Here is a 15,107-nt window from a genome sequence, read left to right on the forward strand (position 1 = left end):
TTACATTTTACTGTAACATATTCACCTTGACCCTCCTAGAGGAGTAAGTCTCTGGCCATGACCCTATAGGGCACTATAGCTTCAGACCTAAACAGTCACCTTGAAAAGCAGGTCAGCAGGACCATGTACCAGGTGCTTATAACCAAACCAACAGACCCCCAAGAATCTAAAATATTCTCTCTCAGTCTAAGTCAGCATTTCTTCAACATTTTTTGGGTCAATTAAATATAAAGCACTCTTCTAAGTATTCCTGATAAGGGAGGTGAACAAAATTAAATTCTTACTTCTGTGGATCTTACATCACGGTGTAGATAATTTTCAGAATCCCATCAAAAAGTAAGCCTTTTCATGAAAATCAGTAAAAAGAATGAGTTAAAACAATACGTCAAAGTTTCAGGATAGTACTGAGCCAACACAAAAGGGACTGTCTCTGTGAAAGTAAAATAACTAAAACCTAACCACCATTTACACATGGTGCCTATCAAAGGCCACTGTCAAGCTTTGTACAACTGGGCTAAAGAAATGATTTGATACAAAAACTGTGCATCCTTTTCATTTCTGAATTATGTACAGCTACTTAAAGAAATTACCCAAAAAATAGCCCAGGCTGTTAGAGGGACATAAGGATAGACCAGGTGTGCAGGGTAGAGTTCAAAGCTAAAGTAAAATCTTTTCCTGAAAGTGTTAAATGATCATGAACAGGGACATGTTTAGACTCTTTCAGACACTTGCCATATCCCTTCAAAGTCCACTTGGCAAAAAGGAAATAATTTTCCATTTGAATTCACTCCAAGACCAATTGAAAAATGTCACTGTGTGTGTACGTGTCATTATGTGTGGGTGCAGTTACACAAGTCAACACCTCACATTTTATCTCGCAACCTTCGTTAAACATCGACTTCCTGTAGCCTTTACTTGAGAATGATTATCTGTGTTGGGCTTTCCACTGGCAAATATGAGCGCCTAAACAGAAGGTCAATGTATGTGCACATGTAACTCACAGGGGCAGCCCAAGGAAGAGTCAACTTCCCTGAAGGGGCCTCCTTTCCAAGTCCTCACAGCAGACATTCCTTAGAAGTCACTTTGGTAATAAGAACTGTTGGCTAGAAACCATGGTTGATACCCAAGGCGTAACTGTGGTTTTATGGGACATTCTCTTCCCAGTTCTGGTTAACAACAGGCCTCACTTCCTAGTTAAATTTCTACCTGGGATTAATTCCATCTGCCCAAGAATTACCTGCCTCTATGTAGCTTAAAATAAGGAAATAGGATTTAAAACTTCCACAAGAAAAAAAAATGTTTCAGAAAAACAAATATTAGTCGCTATTCAACATGCATGACTCTGCATTACTATCTGTAAAATGGGTATACTTTACAATGTATTGTATAATCAAATGATTCAGATGATCGTTCAAAGGAATCTAATCAGGTTCTTTTTGAAAAAGCGGTCTGAAAACTATAAATTCTTATAGAAATGTAATATACTGTTGTAATGATCTGTAACTGTCAATTTTCCATTTCTGCTACTAATCATAACGGCTTACAAGATTTAATGTTCTGTTTTATGTTCTGGGGCTAGAAAATGGAAAAACAACAAACCATAATTCTAAGCTATGTCATCTGAAATTTTACATTTCCAAACTACCACATGCCTTTGATCCCACTGCAGCAGCAATGTGAAGAAAATCCTAGCAACAGTGATTTATTACTTCTTATGGCATTAGAAGGAGTCAAGTAACAGTATCATATTTGGAGTGGGGAATGGACCAGGAGGGAAGATCTGGGTCCTAGTCCTGGTTCCATAACTTACTCATCATAATACAAAACATTTATCCAAAGAGTTCTGTTCCTCAATTTCCTTATGTATAAAACAGAGCTCTCACAACCTGCCCTGTTTACCTCATAGGGTTGATGTGATAACTGAATGAAAACATCCTTAATGTCGTACTTAAAGTTACTTTCCAAAAACATATGGTGTTGTTTTATTTCACTTTGTCCAAAAGATGAAAATTCAGCATTACCTCAATAATTATATATATTAATGGTAACATTTTAAAACCAAAACTCTTAAACATGAATGTTGTTGGACTAAGTTACAGGTTAAAAATTAGAACAGAAGATGGCAGTCCTTTAAAATCCACAAGAGCTTTACTGGTTCAAAGTGATGATTCAATTCTGAGTGCTTTTAGAATGTGCTGACAGCAAACTGGCAACATAATTTACAGACTTTAGCAAAGATGAAAGTATCTACTTTAATTTAAAAAAATACAGCTCAAATATTAAAAAAAAAAAAACCCAGCAACTCCACTAAACACAAACTTCCAAGAAAACCAAGAGGTAACAAAGGTGGAGTTGAAGAATAAATAATGAATAATCTCAACTGGTACTGGTATAAACCAATTCTTGTTAAGGAAGAGGGAAAGTTATCAGGCTCCTGTTCCTGGAATTTAATTCCCTACAGAGAGCACCAGAGGATCCAAGCAACACCCCCAAAATTGAGTGGAGAAAATTAATGAAACTTCCTATCCATGAATTAGAAGAGGTTTAAAGTAAGAAATAAAGGGAAATTATTAGCATTTGTACCTTTCATATATTGGGCACTGCGGTAGAATAACTCCAGGAGACAGGTATTATCTCCACTGTCCTGAGGAGGCAGCTGGGTGCAAAGGCATTGAATTAACTTATCCAAAGCCTCGAAGCTAACACTGAAGAGCTCAGACACGAACTCTATTTGGTCTAACTTCAAAGTCTGTGCGCTCTCTAGTACATTCTTGTGCCAAATGTTCTGGATACCAGTAACATTTTTTCCAGTTCTATAACACAGTCTGCCCCCAAGGTTTCATAATGGACATCAGGGTGAGCAAAATCTACCTCAAGGTTGAAATACCTCTATTTGTTTTATTATTCCAATTTTAATAAAAACAAGAGCAAGCAGAGACAAAAAAACAATAACCAGCCCTGGAGGCTTCCACATATACCATATAAGTAGAAAACAATTTTTATTTGATTATGTACCTATACGGTTATAAATTTTAAATATTCAGCGTAACAAGATGTAACCAACATTTTCTAACATAATAGTCACAACTAAGAGAAAAAATAGTCACATCTGCAATATAAAATCATTTAAAGTTTTTTTTATAAAAAGAGAAATGCAGGATTTTTCCTATCTCCATTCCCTTTTCATTGACTGGACCCATTCTTCTTATACTGGCATTCAAATGAATTAGTAAATCACTCTGCATAGTTGTCATTTAATATTTCCATAAAGCCACATCAGAAATTTTTAAGCGTTAAACACAAAATTCAATACCTGAGAGCACTACATCAAATTCAATAACCAGCGATTCTAGTGAATCATCAAAAAGTTCTACAGAAACGAAAAACTACTCTGAAACAAATCTTATTAAAGGTATTAAGAGAAACAATCCCAGACTGAAAATTCATCTAAATCCCTCTTTAAAATGTAAATACATATTTCCCCAGACAAGAAACAGCCCAAGTCTCTATTCACGAGAAACTGTCAACATGTGACTGTCTGCCTAAATGCAGAATGGAATTAAATGATCACAAGTGGAATTAATTCTGTACAAGTATTTGCACATGGGTATGCCAGATGTTCTGAGAATGGCACTTCATAATAAAACAGAATTATAACTCCAAAGGAATAGGAGCCTCATGCCTTCCAGCTCTATGGGACCCTAACTCCTAACGGTACAGTCTTCCAGAGGGACATGAAGTGACAGGCTGAGCTGCTTGCTGAGTGTATCACAGTGGATGGAGGGGAGAGGCACCAGGAGAGGACAAGGAGGAAAGTCGAGAAAAGCAGTGAGGAAATTAATATCTCAGGCTTAAAAGACCTCTAGTAGCTGTGACTAACTGAAGAAAGAATTCCAAACTTCCATGCCATCAGAGCTCAGAGCTCTAGATGATTTATTCCAGGCTACATCTGGTACAAATAATTATTCAAAGTACAATCTTACCCAGCATCATAAGGTTTAGACCCTATCCTCAAGAAGCTCATAAGAAGTAATAAAAAGATGTGGGAAAAAGTCACTAAAAAGCTTCTCCAGAGAAAGTAAGTGAAACCACAGACTGTAGTGCTAAGTATCTTTTGGTGAGAAGGAAAAGAATAGGAGTGATTAAGGATCAGAAGTCTTTAGATAACCAAAAATGTCAAAAAAACTTTATGTCTACCAAAATTTGGTCAATGTAGTAAGCAGAATTTCCAATGTATGACACAATGGTAACGACTCAAGAGAATATGTCTAGTAACCTGGACACACTAACTGTCCAAAACTGCCCTTTTCCCAATGGCGGAGGCTTCTCTGGCTGACTCCTCTGAGAACTGGAGCAGTTTTCCTTTTTTTTCCCCCGTATCTACCCTGCACAGTCTTTGGCCCGTAGAAAGTGCTCAAATCGTGGTTTGAGGCGGATGAAAATCAAACTTAAGATTCCAACAGCAAGGATTGTTACTCATGCCTTTCATTCATCACTTAACATAAAAACATAATCCTAACTGTACACTATAAGTGGCCTGGTTCTACATATAGGGTCTAGATTGAAGACCCAACAAAACAAGCGCATTTTTCTTGGTAAATAAAAAAATTTACCCTTTGTAACCCATTTCTCCCATCTTTCTTACTCTCTCACCACCAAGACATCTGAAATCCTCATTTGAATGATAGGCTGTTAGGTTAGTAGAAGTGTGCAAACATGGTTCAACTCTATAATCTGCCCAGGAATAAGATGACTATAGTGTAGCAGTTTACTGTTCAAGAAAAAAGACTTATTATAGCACAGGGAGGTTTAACTGGTAGCTCTTCTGGTAAATACAACTCAATCAACTTGACACAGACGTTGGGAAAAGGGGGTGAGTCCACGTGTGGATGTCATACCTTAGACTGCTTATATCTATACTGGCTTCTATTTTTGTTCCATGAAGCTAGCCAAGGGAACTATGTTTTTAAAAGATGCAGTTTCAACTTGATATCATTAATTGTTACTAACCATCAAGACAATCTACAAGATAATATAAAAGGGAATTTCTCATGTGTCACTGAACACTGCTGAACACATTATATGACCTGCTTATCTGAAATAAGATAAAGAAATATTGACTTTTCCTTCAGAATTGTGCTGTACGTAAATAATGCCCAAGTTAAATATTACCAAGTTTCCAATGCAGAAAAAGCATAGAAGATGAGTTAGCAACCAACAGTCAAATGTGAACATTGCCATAAACCTTAGTTAAGCGATATGTTTATTCACACAAGAATATATTTTTTCACCTCTCCTTCCTACTCTTTTGATAAGTGTGACTCTCTCCCTGAGGGGTTCCTTCCTCGGTGCCAACTAGGACACAAAATGTCCTGAAATGTTTTGGTTAACTGCAGAAGATCAGGGTAATTATGAATGATTCGCCCTCAAACTAAACACTGATTTTCTTTTCTTTGCATTGAACTTAAATATAAATTGACAAGGCACGAATTAAAAGAACGATAAGGTAATTTAATGGCTTTAAAACCCTCTCTCCATGGCACCTTACCTAGAAGACCGATTCGTTCCCAGCTGTTTTCTTCCTAGTCTCGGCGCTTCCTTTTGCTGTGTGCACACAGTAGGGGGCTGGCCAGGCCTGCCCTTCAGCTCAGCACAGCTCTTACTGAAACTGAAATCAGTACAGTTTCAAACGAAATGACAATACCTGGAAGAAATTTCCTCGCGACCACTCTGCCTTTTCCAGCTAGCTTGAGAAACTTATGACCCACTCTTCATCTTCCTTCACTGCTCAAGAAGAATCTATTCAACCCTACTAAAGAAGTAAACGTTTCCTTAAAAGAAACTTTAACTGCCTTTAAAACTATCTATAGTTTTACAACTTCAAAATGAAATAAAATTTTAGGTTAGACTACAGGTAGGATGTGTGGTTTTTCTTTTACTCATGTAAGTCATGTGTACACAAAAACATTTATTAATTTAGATCTGGGCCTACTGGCAAGACCTAAATACAGTTTATCTTTAAGTAAATACATTTTTACTTCTCTTCAGTATGGGACTTAAACACAAGGCTAAGGAAAACCTACTAGCTTTAATGAACAAACAAGGTTGTTTGGGAATCAGATTTGTATGCAAATATGTACTTCTAAAATGCTTGAGGGGCCTCCCTGGTGGCGCAGTGGTTGAGAGTCCGCCTGCCGATGCAGGGGATACGGGTTCGTGCCCCGGTCTGGGAGGATCCCATATGCCGCGGAGCGGCTGGGCCCGTGAGCCATGGCCGCTGGGCCTGCGCATCCGGAGCCTGTGCTCCGCAACGGGGGAGGCCACAGCAGTGAGAGGCCCGCATACCGCAAAAAAAAAAAAAAAAAAAAATAAAATGCTTGAAAGCTATTTACCTAAGTGAAATATCGCTAGGTTCAACCTTGTTTACACTCTAAATTTGTGGAGCGAACTATTTTTTCCTTGATTGTGTAAAAGTCAGACATCAGGGCAATCACAAATGGCAAGTTTACTTACGGTATATGAAAATGAAGTTTTATTGTATCTATCTACACAGTAAAGATTAGTCCCCAAATCTGTCATCCCCAAAATGGAAACGTCTTTTTCATCTGGAGCCAAGTGAACAAGAAAAAGTCATGCATTAATATCATGAATAACCACCCACATAGAAGAGTAATAACTGCTGATTTCAAAGAATGCTGAAGTCATTTTAAAAAGGAAACATCCCTAGCAGTCCAGTGGTTAGGTCTCCCACTTCCACTGCAGGGGACACGGATTTGATCCCTGGTCGGGGAACTAAGATCTCGAATGCTGCATGATGTGGCCAAAAAAAAAAAAAAACACGAAACTACCATTAGGGCTATCTTTTATAAAACTTGTTTAGAAGTAAATTGTTAGAAGTTGGCAAACTCAGTTCCTAGTTACATTGGACTGTCCCAAGCCAAGTCTGGAGAACCCTGATCAAAGCAGGCTTTTCTGAACCACATTTCAGGCTGGCTAATGTCATACCAAACCATTTAATCCTTCTTTTCCTGCAGGGCAGGATCACTCATTCTTGGTCACTCTTTATCTCCTGTGGTGGCCACAAGCCACTGCTGCCCAAGTACCTGCCAGCTAAGTGGTGATGGTCACTTCCTCCTAGGTTCACCTACCTCCAGAGAGTCTGGGCCCATTTCTAAGTACCTCCAAACACACACCACATACCAACCTCATCCTCACAGCTCATATTTGGGCCTATGGCTTATTGTTAGGCTCGAAAAGATGGGGAGTGAAAGGCAGGAACTCAGGCTCCTACGGAGAGAGCACTCTTAGTGAGGTCTTTAAACATCCTCAGGGTATATTTAAGCTTCCATCGTATGGAAAGATAACCCAAGTTTGAGAAATCTGGAAGGCTTTTTTTTTTTCCCCCTTCAAACCAATAGTTTATGAGTAGTGTTAAAAATTAATTTGGAAAACATTTTAAATTACATATACATCTTATCAGACATCAAGAAAAGACTCATACTGGTTCCTTAAAAAACTAAAAATAGAATTACCATATGACCCAGCAATCCCACTACTGGGCATATACCCTGAGAAAAGCATAATTCAAAAAGACACATGCACCCCAATGTTCATTGCAGCACTCTTTACAATAGCCAGGTCATGGAAGCAACCTAAATGCCCATCGACACATGAATGGATAAAGAAGATGTGGTACATATATACAACAGAATACTACTCAACCATAAAAAGGCACGAAATTGGGTCATTTGTAGAGACATGGATGGATCTAGAGACGGATCTAGAGACTATCATACAGAGTGAAGTAAGCCAGAAAGAGGAAAACAAATATCGTATATTAACGCATATATGTGGAACCTAGAAAAATGGTAAAGATGAACTGGTTTGCAGGGCAGAAATAGAGACACAGATGTAGAGAATAAACGTATGGACACCAAGAGGGGAAAGTGGGGGGGTGGGATGAATTGAGAGATTGGGATTGACGTGTATACAGTAATATGTATAAAATGGATAACTAATAAGAACCTGCTGTATAAAAAAATAAATAAAATAAAATTTAAAAATTAAAAAAAAAAAAAGAAAAGAACTACCATACAGGGCTTCCCTGGTGGCACAGTGGTTAAGAAACTGCCTGCCAACACAGGGGACACGGGTTCAAGCCCTGGTCCGGGAGGATTCCACATGCTGCGGAGCAACTAAGCCCGTGCGGCACAACTACTGAGCCTGTGCTCTAGAGCCCGCAAGCCACAACTACTGAGGCCCATGCGCCTGGAGACCGTGCTCTGTGACAAGAGAAGCCACTGCAACAAGAAGCCCGTGCACTGAAAACAAGAGTGGCCCCCGCTCACCGCAACTAGAGAAAGCCTGTGCGCGGCAACAAAGACCCAACGCAGCCAAAAATAAATAAATAAAATAAACAAGTTTATTAAAAAAAAAGAACCACCATATGACCCAGCAGTCCCACTACTGGGCATACACCCTGAGAAAACCATCATTCAAAAAGAGTCATGTACCACAATGCTCACTGCAGCTCTATTTACAATAGCCAGGACATGGAAGCAACCTAAGTGTCCATCAACAGATGAATGGATAAAGAAGATGTGGCACATATATACAATGGAATATTACTCAGCCATAAAAAGAAACAAAATTGAGTTATTTGTAGTGAGGTGGATGGACCTAGAGTCTGTCATACAGAGTGAAGTAAGTCAGAAAGAGAAAAACAAATACTGTATGTTAATACATATATACGGAATCTAAGAAAAAAAAGGGTCTGAAGAACCTAGGGGCAGGACGGGAATAAAGACGCAGATATAGAGAATGGACCTGAGGACACAGGGAGGGGGAAGGGTAAGCTGGGACGAAGAGAGTGGCATGGACATATATACACTACCAAACGTAAAATAGGTAGTGGGAAGCAGCCGCATAGCACAGGGAGATCAGCTCAGTGCTTTGTGACCACTTAGAGGGGTGGGATAGGGAGAGTGGAGGGAGACGCAAGAGGGAGGGGATATGGGGATATAGGTATAGGTATAGCTGATTCACTTTGTTATACAGCAGAAACTAACACACCATTGTAAAGCAATTATACTGCAATAAAGATGTTTTAAAAAAATAGAGATGAGGATGGGTAAGAAAAAGAAAACGAAAGGTGTAGGAGTAACTCTGGTTACTTAAGAATATAGTTATCCTGTGTATAAATACAGATAGTGAGTCTTTTGGTATCACTGGTTTGAATCAGCTGAAGACTGTTTTCTTCTTTTTCTTGAATGTCTATGTTGTGGTTGTTCAAAGGGGGGGGACATGTGGAATAAATAGTCATAATTCACAAGAAAAGAAAAGAAAAGAAAAAAGACTCATATCAACAATTCAGTATGGGGCTTCCCTGCTGGAGCAGTGGTTACTGCTAGAAAAATGGTACAGATGAACCGGTTTGCAGGGCAGAAGTTGAGACACAGATGTAGAGAACAAACGTATGGATACCAACGGGGGGAAAGCCGTGGTGGGGTGGGGATGGTGGTGTGCTGAATTGGGCAATTGGGATTGACATGTATACACTGATGTGCATAAAATTGATGACTAATAAGAACCTGCAGTATAAAAAAAACAAACAACTAATACTAAACTTTCTTTGGGTTATTTGTATGGAAATATGTTAATATAAATGCTTCAGACATTACATGAAATTTCTAAAAATCTTATATGTTCTGGTATAATGTTATAAGTCATAATTCTAGTTATTACTTTAAAATGTATATCTCAGAAATAACTAAATTTCCTTGTCAACTGCATTATTATGAACTTTCATCAAAACTTTAACCCTGGTCATTTTTAAGTCTTTTGTCATCTACAGACAGTTCTGGGTGTACTCTGATGCTTTTGCAAAAATGCTCCTATAAAAGGGTTTCATCTTCAAGGAATTCATGGAAAAGACTCTGACAAGTACAGGTTTCTGGTAACTAACTATACTGCTGAACTGAATAAACATTTTCAGAACTCTAACAGCAAACTGATGAATTCATAAAAGTGCTAACAAAAGATCAAGATGAAAAAAAATTAATTACATGGGACTGAGTGAACTGATGAGGATGATTATAAGTTTTGTGACTTTCTGTTTGAATAAAAAAAAAATCCCACAAGGACTCAGAGGCAAAAAATATACAAATCAATTTTCACTGCAAAGTAAAGGAGCTGTTACAGTGGAGGATTACTGGACTGAATTATGACATAGTAAGAGTGTGTTTCGTGTTTGGTAATTGCAATCATTGCTGCTTTTGTTGTGGTCATCCATTTACAATGCTTGGTGTCAGTTTACTTATCTCTTGTAAAAATAAAATACAGTGTGTGTGTGGCGGGGGGGAGAATCCGCCTGCCAATGCAGGGGACACGGGTTTGAGCCCTGGTCCAGGAAGATCCCACATGCCACGGAGCAACTAAGCCCGTGTGCCACAACTACTGAGCCTGCGCTCTAGAGCCTGTGAGCCACAACTACTGAGCTCGCGTGCTGCAACTACTGAAGCTGGTGCGCCTAGAGCCCATGCTGCCCCAAGAGAAGCCCCCGCAATGAGAAGCCCACATACCTCAACAAAGAGCAGCCCCGGCTAGCCGCAACTAGAGAAAGCCTGCACACAGCAACGAAGACCCAACGCAGCCAAAAAATAAAAAATAAAATAAATTTTTTAAAAAGTGTTAACATTTTTAAAAAAACAATTCACTATGAAACTACAATAATAAATAAAAAAAGAAGAATTGTGACAAGATAATACTATAAATGAACTACTGAAGATAAATGGATTGTGAGCCCAGTTTACATAATCACAGAACAGATCTGAAAGCTCATTCCCTGGGATTTAAAACTTTCTTCTCAGATTTCAAAGAATGCTGTTCCTAATGTTACATATCACGCACAACTATCTCTCATCAACAGAGCAATCTGTTTTGCAACAGTCTCTACTCCAAGACATGGAGATTCTCCTAATGGATTTGAAAAAAAATCTGATTCAGAATTCTGGAGAATTCTCGTAAAAGTTATCTTGTGCCACTGTCATACATCATTCTTGGGCTATGATTCAGAAGAGTTAAAATTTTTGTTTGAGAAAGTCAACAGATTTGGCTACATTAAAGTACAGAACTTCTATAAGTCAAAACTACTATAAACATGTGCTAAGTGTTTGTCTTTGTAAGACAAAGACAAAATTGGGGGGGGGAATATCTGCACGACGAAAAGCTAAAGTTTACTATCAAAGGCTCTTATGAATTACTAGAAAAATACTAGTATCTCCAGGAGAAAAACTGGGCACTACATTCAATTAAAAGGGAATAAAAATGGAAAATAACTAGAGATTTTTTATATTCAACATCATTTGGGATCAAAGAAATGAAATTTAAATATTGAAATAGCACTGTTCACCTATAAGGCTGGCAATGATTATTTTTCCTTTGCAGGATGAGTCTCCATATTAACAAAAATACAGTAACACAAGTACTCTCATAGAGTGGGAATTGGTGGGAACAAACTTTGGTAAAACATTTTTTTTTTTAGAAAGCAGTGGTCACTCTGTATCGATAGATCTTTGAGCCATCAACTGTATACCACAGGACTCCATCCTAAGGAAATATAGGCGATATATAAAGTTTTATAAAGGATATTTGTTGCATCAGTATATATTTAATAATAGTAATTGGAAATAAATGAAAAGTTCCGCTATAAGGAAATGGTTAAATAAATTGTTACATCTATACAGTGTAGTATTATGTAGCCACTAATATTATGTAGAACTGTAATGACATGGGAAGTTTCTCATGATATGTTAAGCAGAAAAGAAAACAATCATGCAACAGTATTAACTACAGTTATAGTTTTATATAAACTATATATTGTAATAAGTAAATCTGCTATAGGTTAGCAAGTATAAAGAAAATACTGTGGGACTTCCCTGGTGGCGCAGTGGTTAAGAATCCACCTGCCAATGTAGGGCACACCAGTTCGAGCCCTGGTCCAGGAAGATCCCACATGCCGCGGGGCAACTAAGCCTGTGCGCCACAACTACTGAGCCTGTGCTCTAGAGCCTAACTTTCCTTAGGGAATTTTGTACTTGAGGGGAGAAAAAAAAAATCAATAAAAGCACTTTATACATTGTAAAGCACTATACAAACAGGACATCATTGGTTCAATTTAAATTGCCCATCATTTCCTGCCCTAATTATCCCTGAAAAATAGGTTTGCCTACAGAATTGCAATTCCAACTATGCAATTCCTTTCAGGGTTAACCACACACTGTTATCTGAGTGCATCTAAACTCCCTAAGGAGGTCATAGGTTCCCAGGAAGGAGCTACTCTCATTTTTTTAAATTTCCCTGCCTCCTAGATGGTCTGCCTCTTTCCCTCCACGCTCACCCTCCAGCCCAAGGGCTCAAGGTTTAACGTGAAGATGGTTGAATTCCTATCACCTGGCAAAACACAAATGCTTTCATCTCCCCTGTTTCGCCTAAGACTTTATTCAAACAAAGAAAACAAAATACACTGGATTTCTTAGTACACTGACTATTTGAAACAAATAGTAGTTAATGAGGCATGTGAAACTTTTGCAGGCTAAATGAAGAATTAATCTCTCCATTCTTACTCCAAAATAAATTAATCCAAGTCAGAATCAATAAATAACTTAGTAGAAAAGAGTTTATGTCTGAAAAAAAAAGGACAAAGAGATTTATTTAAGGTAGGTAAACACCTAAGTCCACTAATTACTGTAGTCAATCAGGTGACCTTAGTTAAGAGTGCATTTTTCTAAAGAGCTAGAAAAGCACATGTGAACCGCAGTAAGTAGTAAGACACAGGCGAGAGGACCTTGGGAATTACAGCAACCTCATTAATGCCATCTTTTCAGCTCTGATTGCTTATGCTGAGGATGGGCCCAAGCGAACCGCCCAGCAGGAAGGCTGAGTACCAGGCCCAGGGGGGTCCGGACGAGCCCAGGCGGGCCAAGTGTCTGGTGGGCGGCTTCCGGCTGCGGGCTTGTCAGTCTGCGTAACTAACTCTAAAGTAAACGCCTTCGGTCGCTTTCAAGGTGACAGCTACGTGATCCGCATCCGTCCCTTCCGCACGAGCTGCGCTGCCCGCCCCCCACCCCCCACCCCGTGAGACCAGCCCTCCGCAGCCTCCCATCTTTCCCCCAACTTTGGCACCCAAGGTCCCAGAATACCCGCCCCCTCCCTCGGAGCCAGTCCGGTACCCTGTGACGGTCGCGTTCAGAGGGTTCACTCTCCACCCTCGCCCGAGATACCCACTGCGCACCGGCTGGGAAGCGGCAATCGACGCAACTCCGCACTTACCCGCAGCGCCTCGAGCCAACCCCGAGCCCCCGGGGAGCCGGGAGACCAGCACTCCGAGCCCGGACGCCCTTTGGACCCTCGGCGGAGTCGCGCCAGGCCCACCCGGGAGGCCCGGGTGCCACCAGTGCCCAGCGGGCAGCGCCTGCACCTGGGGACCCACGGCTTGTCGCCAACTCCCGCCCCCGCCCCCGCCCCCGCCCGCCGCTGCAACTACCAGGCGGGAACCCGGAGTCCGGGGCGCCCCAGCCTCCCCGCCTCTCCGGCCGCCGGGGGTGGAGCCAAGGGCTGGGAGCTCGGGAAACTTGTAAATAGCAAAACTCGGCCCCCTTTGCCCTCCTCGCCCGCCGCCGCCCCTTCCAGGCGGCCCCAGCCTGCGCCTCGCAGCTGGAGACAAAGGCCAGGCGGCAGCCAAGGGCGCTGCGCCCCAAGAAACTTGAAAGACGCGTGGCTCTGTACCTCGAGACACCGGCCCTGAAGGCTCCCGCCGCGCTCCGCTCCGCTCGGCTGGGCTCCGCTCCGCAGGTAGGCGGGCCTGGCCCGCCGCCAGCTCCCTCCCTTCTCTCGCGCTCTCGGGTCCCAATCCCGGAGCCGCGCGCGCTCCCGGGCTAAGTGCCGGCCCGCCCCACGCCGGCGGCGTCTGTTCCTGGCCGCGATGCACCTGTTGCCACGCGCGACGCGGCGCCCCGGGCTGCTGCCTACGCACCTGGTAGAAGCGCAGGTCGGAGACCACACAGGCCCGAGACCTCACAGGTCCGAAACCACGCAGGTCCCCGCGGGCGACCGGGGCTCAGCCGTGCCCGGAGCTGGGGCCCCAAACGTGGCCTGCTGCCGAGTGGATCTTGCCTCCTACTCCCCCTCTTGCCACCTGTGTTTTCCGTGCCAGGTTCCTGGCTTCCCGCTAGCCGTGGGGCAGGGCCGCGAGGGAGGGACGGGGTGGGGATAGGGAGTGGGAAGGTGGCAGAATTTTCTGGGCGGAGATTTGCAAGGAACCAGCAGTGATTGTGTCTTCAGAGTGTCCGACTCCCGCTCTGTATTATCTTCGTGCTTCTAAGAGGTTTACCAGCAAACACCTATTAAAGGTTAAATACATGAGCTCCAGCTGTTAGATCTTCGAATAAAAAGTGCAAAGGAGACTAGAACACCAGGGGCAGAAACGAGGCCCGACACACTTTTCTCTAAACACAAATTACGTCCTTTTTGCTAAACGGAACAAATTTCAACCATAGCTGTCTATTAGGCCCATAAAACATTTTCATCTATCGGCATATTTTTAATACAAAGCTTTTCCAAAGGGGCTAGTCCACCAACGAGGGATGTAACATTATTGAACCATTAAATGTCGGGCAACTTGAGTCGAAATTTTTTTTTAAACGTTTAATTACCTGGTTTGGATTTGCCAAAAGATTTTTAAGAGAAGTAAGTTTTTTTCTGAGAATTAAGCTGAGGATACTGTAATTGACAAAGTTTTCTATACTATCAATATCAGATCAACTAACAGATGTATTGCCATTTACTGTTATAAAGCCTTTTCATGTGCACAGTGTTCCATTAGTTCTTCAGCAAGATCCAGTGGTATATAGGTCAGATTATTACCTCCATTTGTCAAGTGAGGAAATGGAGGCTCAGAAAGGTGAAGCGATTTGCTCAAGGTCACACAGCTAGTGAGGGGCAATCACAAACCCAGCTAACCTAACTCCTAATCTTTTTATTCTATTACATGATGACAGTCCTTTGTGATTATTTTTAAAGAGGTACAGCATTAAACACCGTTGAATGGT

General features: G+C 41.3%; 1 protein-coding gene across 1 annotated transcript in view; it reads right to left on the reverse strand.

Annotated features, from left to right (window-relative positions):
- The window catches only part of LOC309795971 (uncharacterized protein), a gene marked incomplete at its 5' end in the record, with an annotated part of 123,479 nt that extends 108,617 nt beyond the window's left edge, over positions 1-14,862 (reverse strand). Inside the window, 2 exons of the mRNA XM_082608796.1 lie at positions 13,330-14,115; positions 14,844-14,862. Coding sequence (XP_082464922.1) covers positions 13,330-14,115; positions 14,844-14,862 — 805 coding nt within the window. The remainder of the gene's footprint in view (positions 1-13,329; positions 14,116-14,843) is intronic.
- Positions 14,863-15,107: the final 245 nt, after the last annotated feature.

Source organism: Mesoplodon mirus (genome assembly GCF_964341445.2).
Source record: "Mesoplodon mirus genome assembly, chromosome: 20".
Lineage (NCBI taxonomy): Eukaryota > Metazoa > Chordata > Mammalia > Artiodactyla > Ziphiidae > Mesoplodon > Mesoplodon mirus.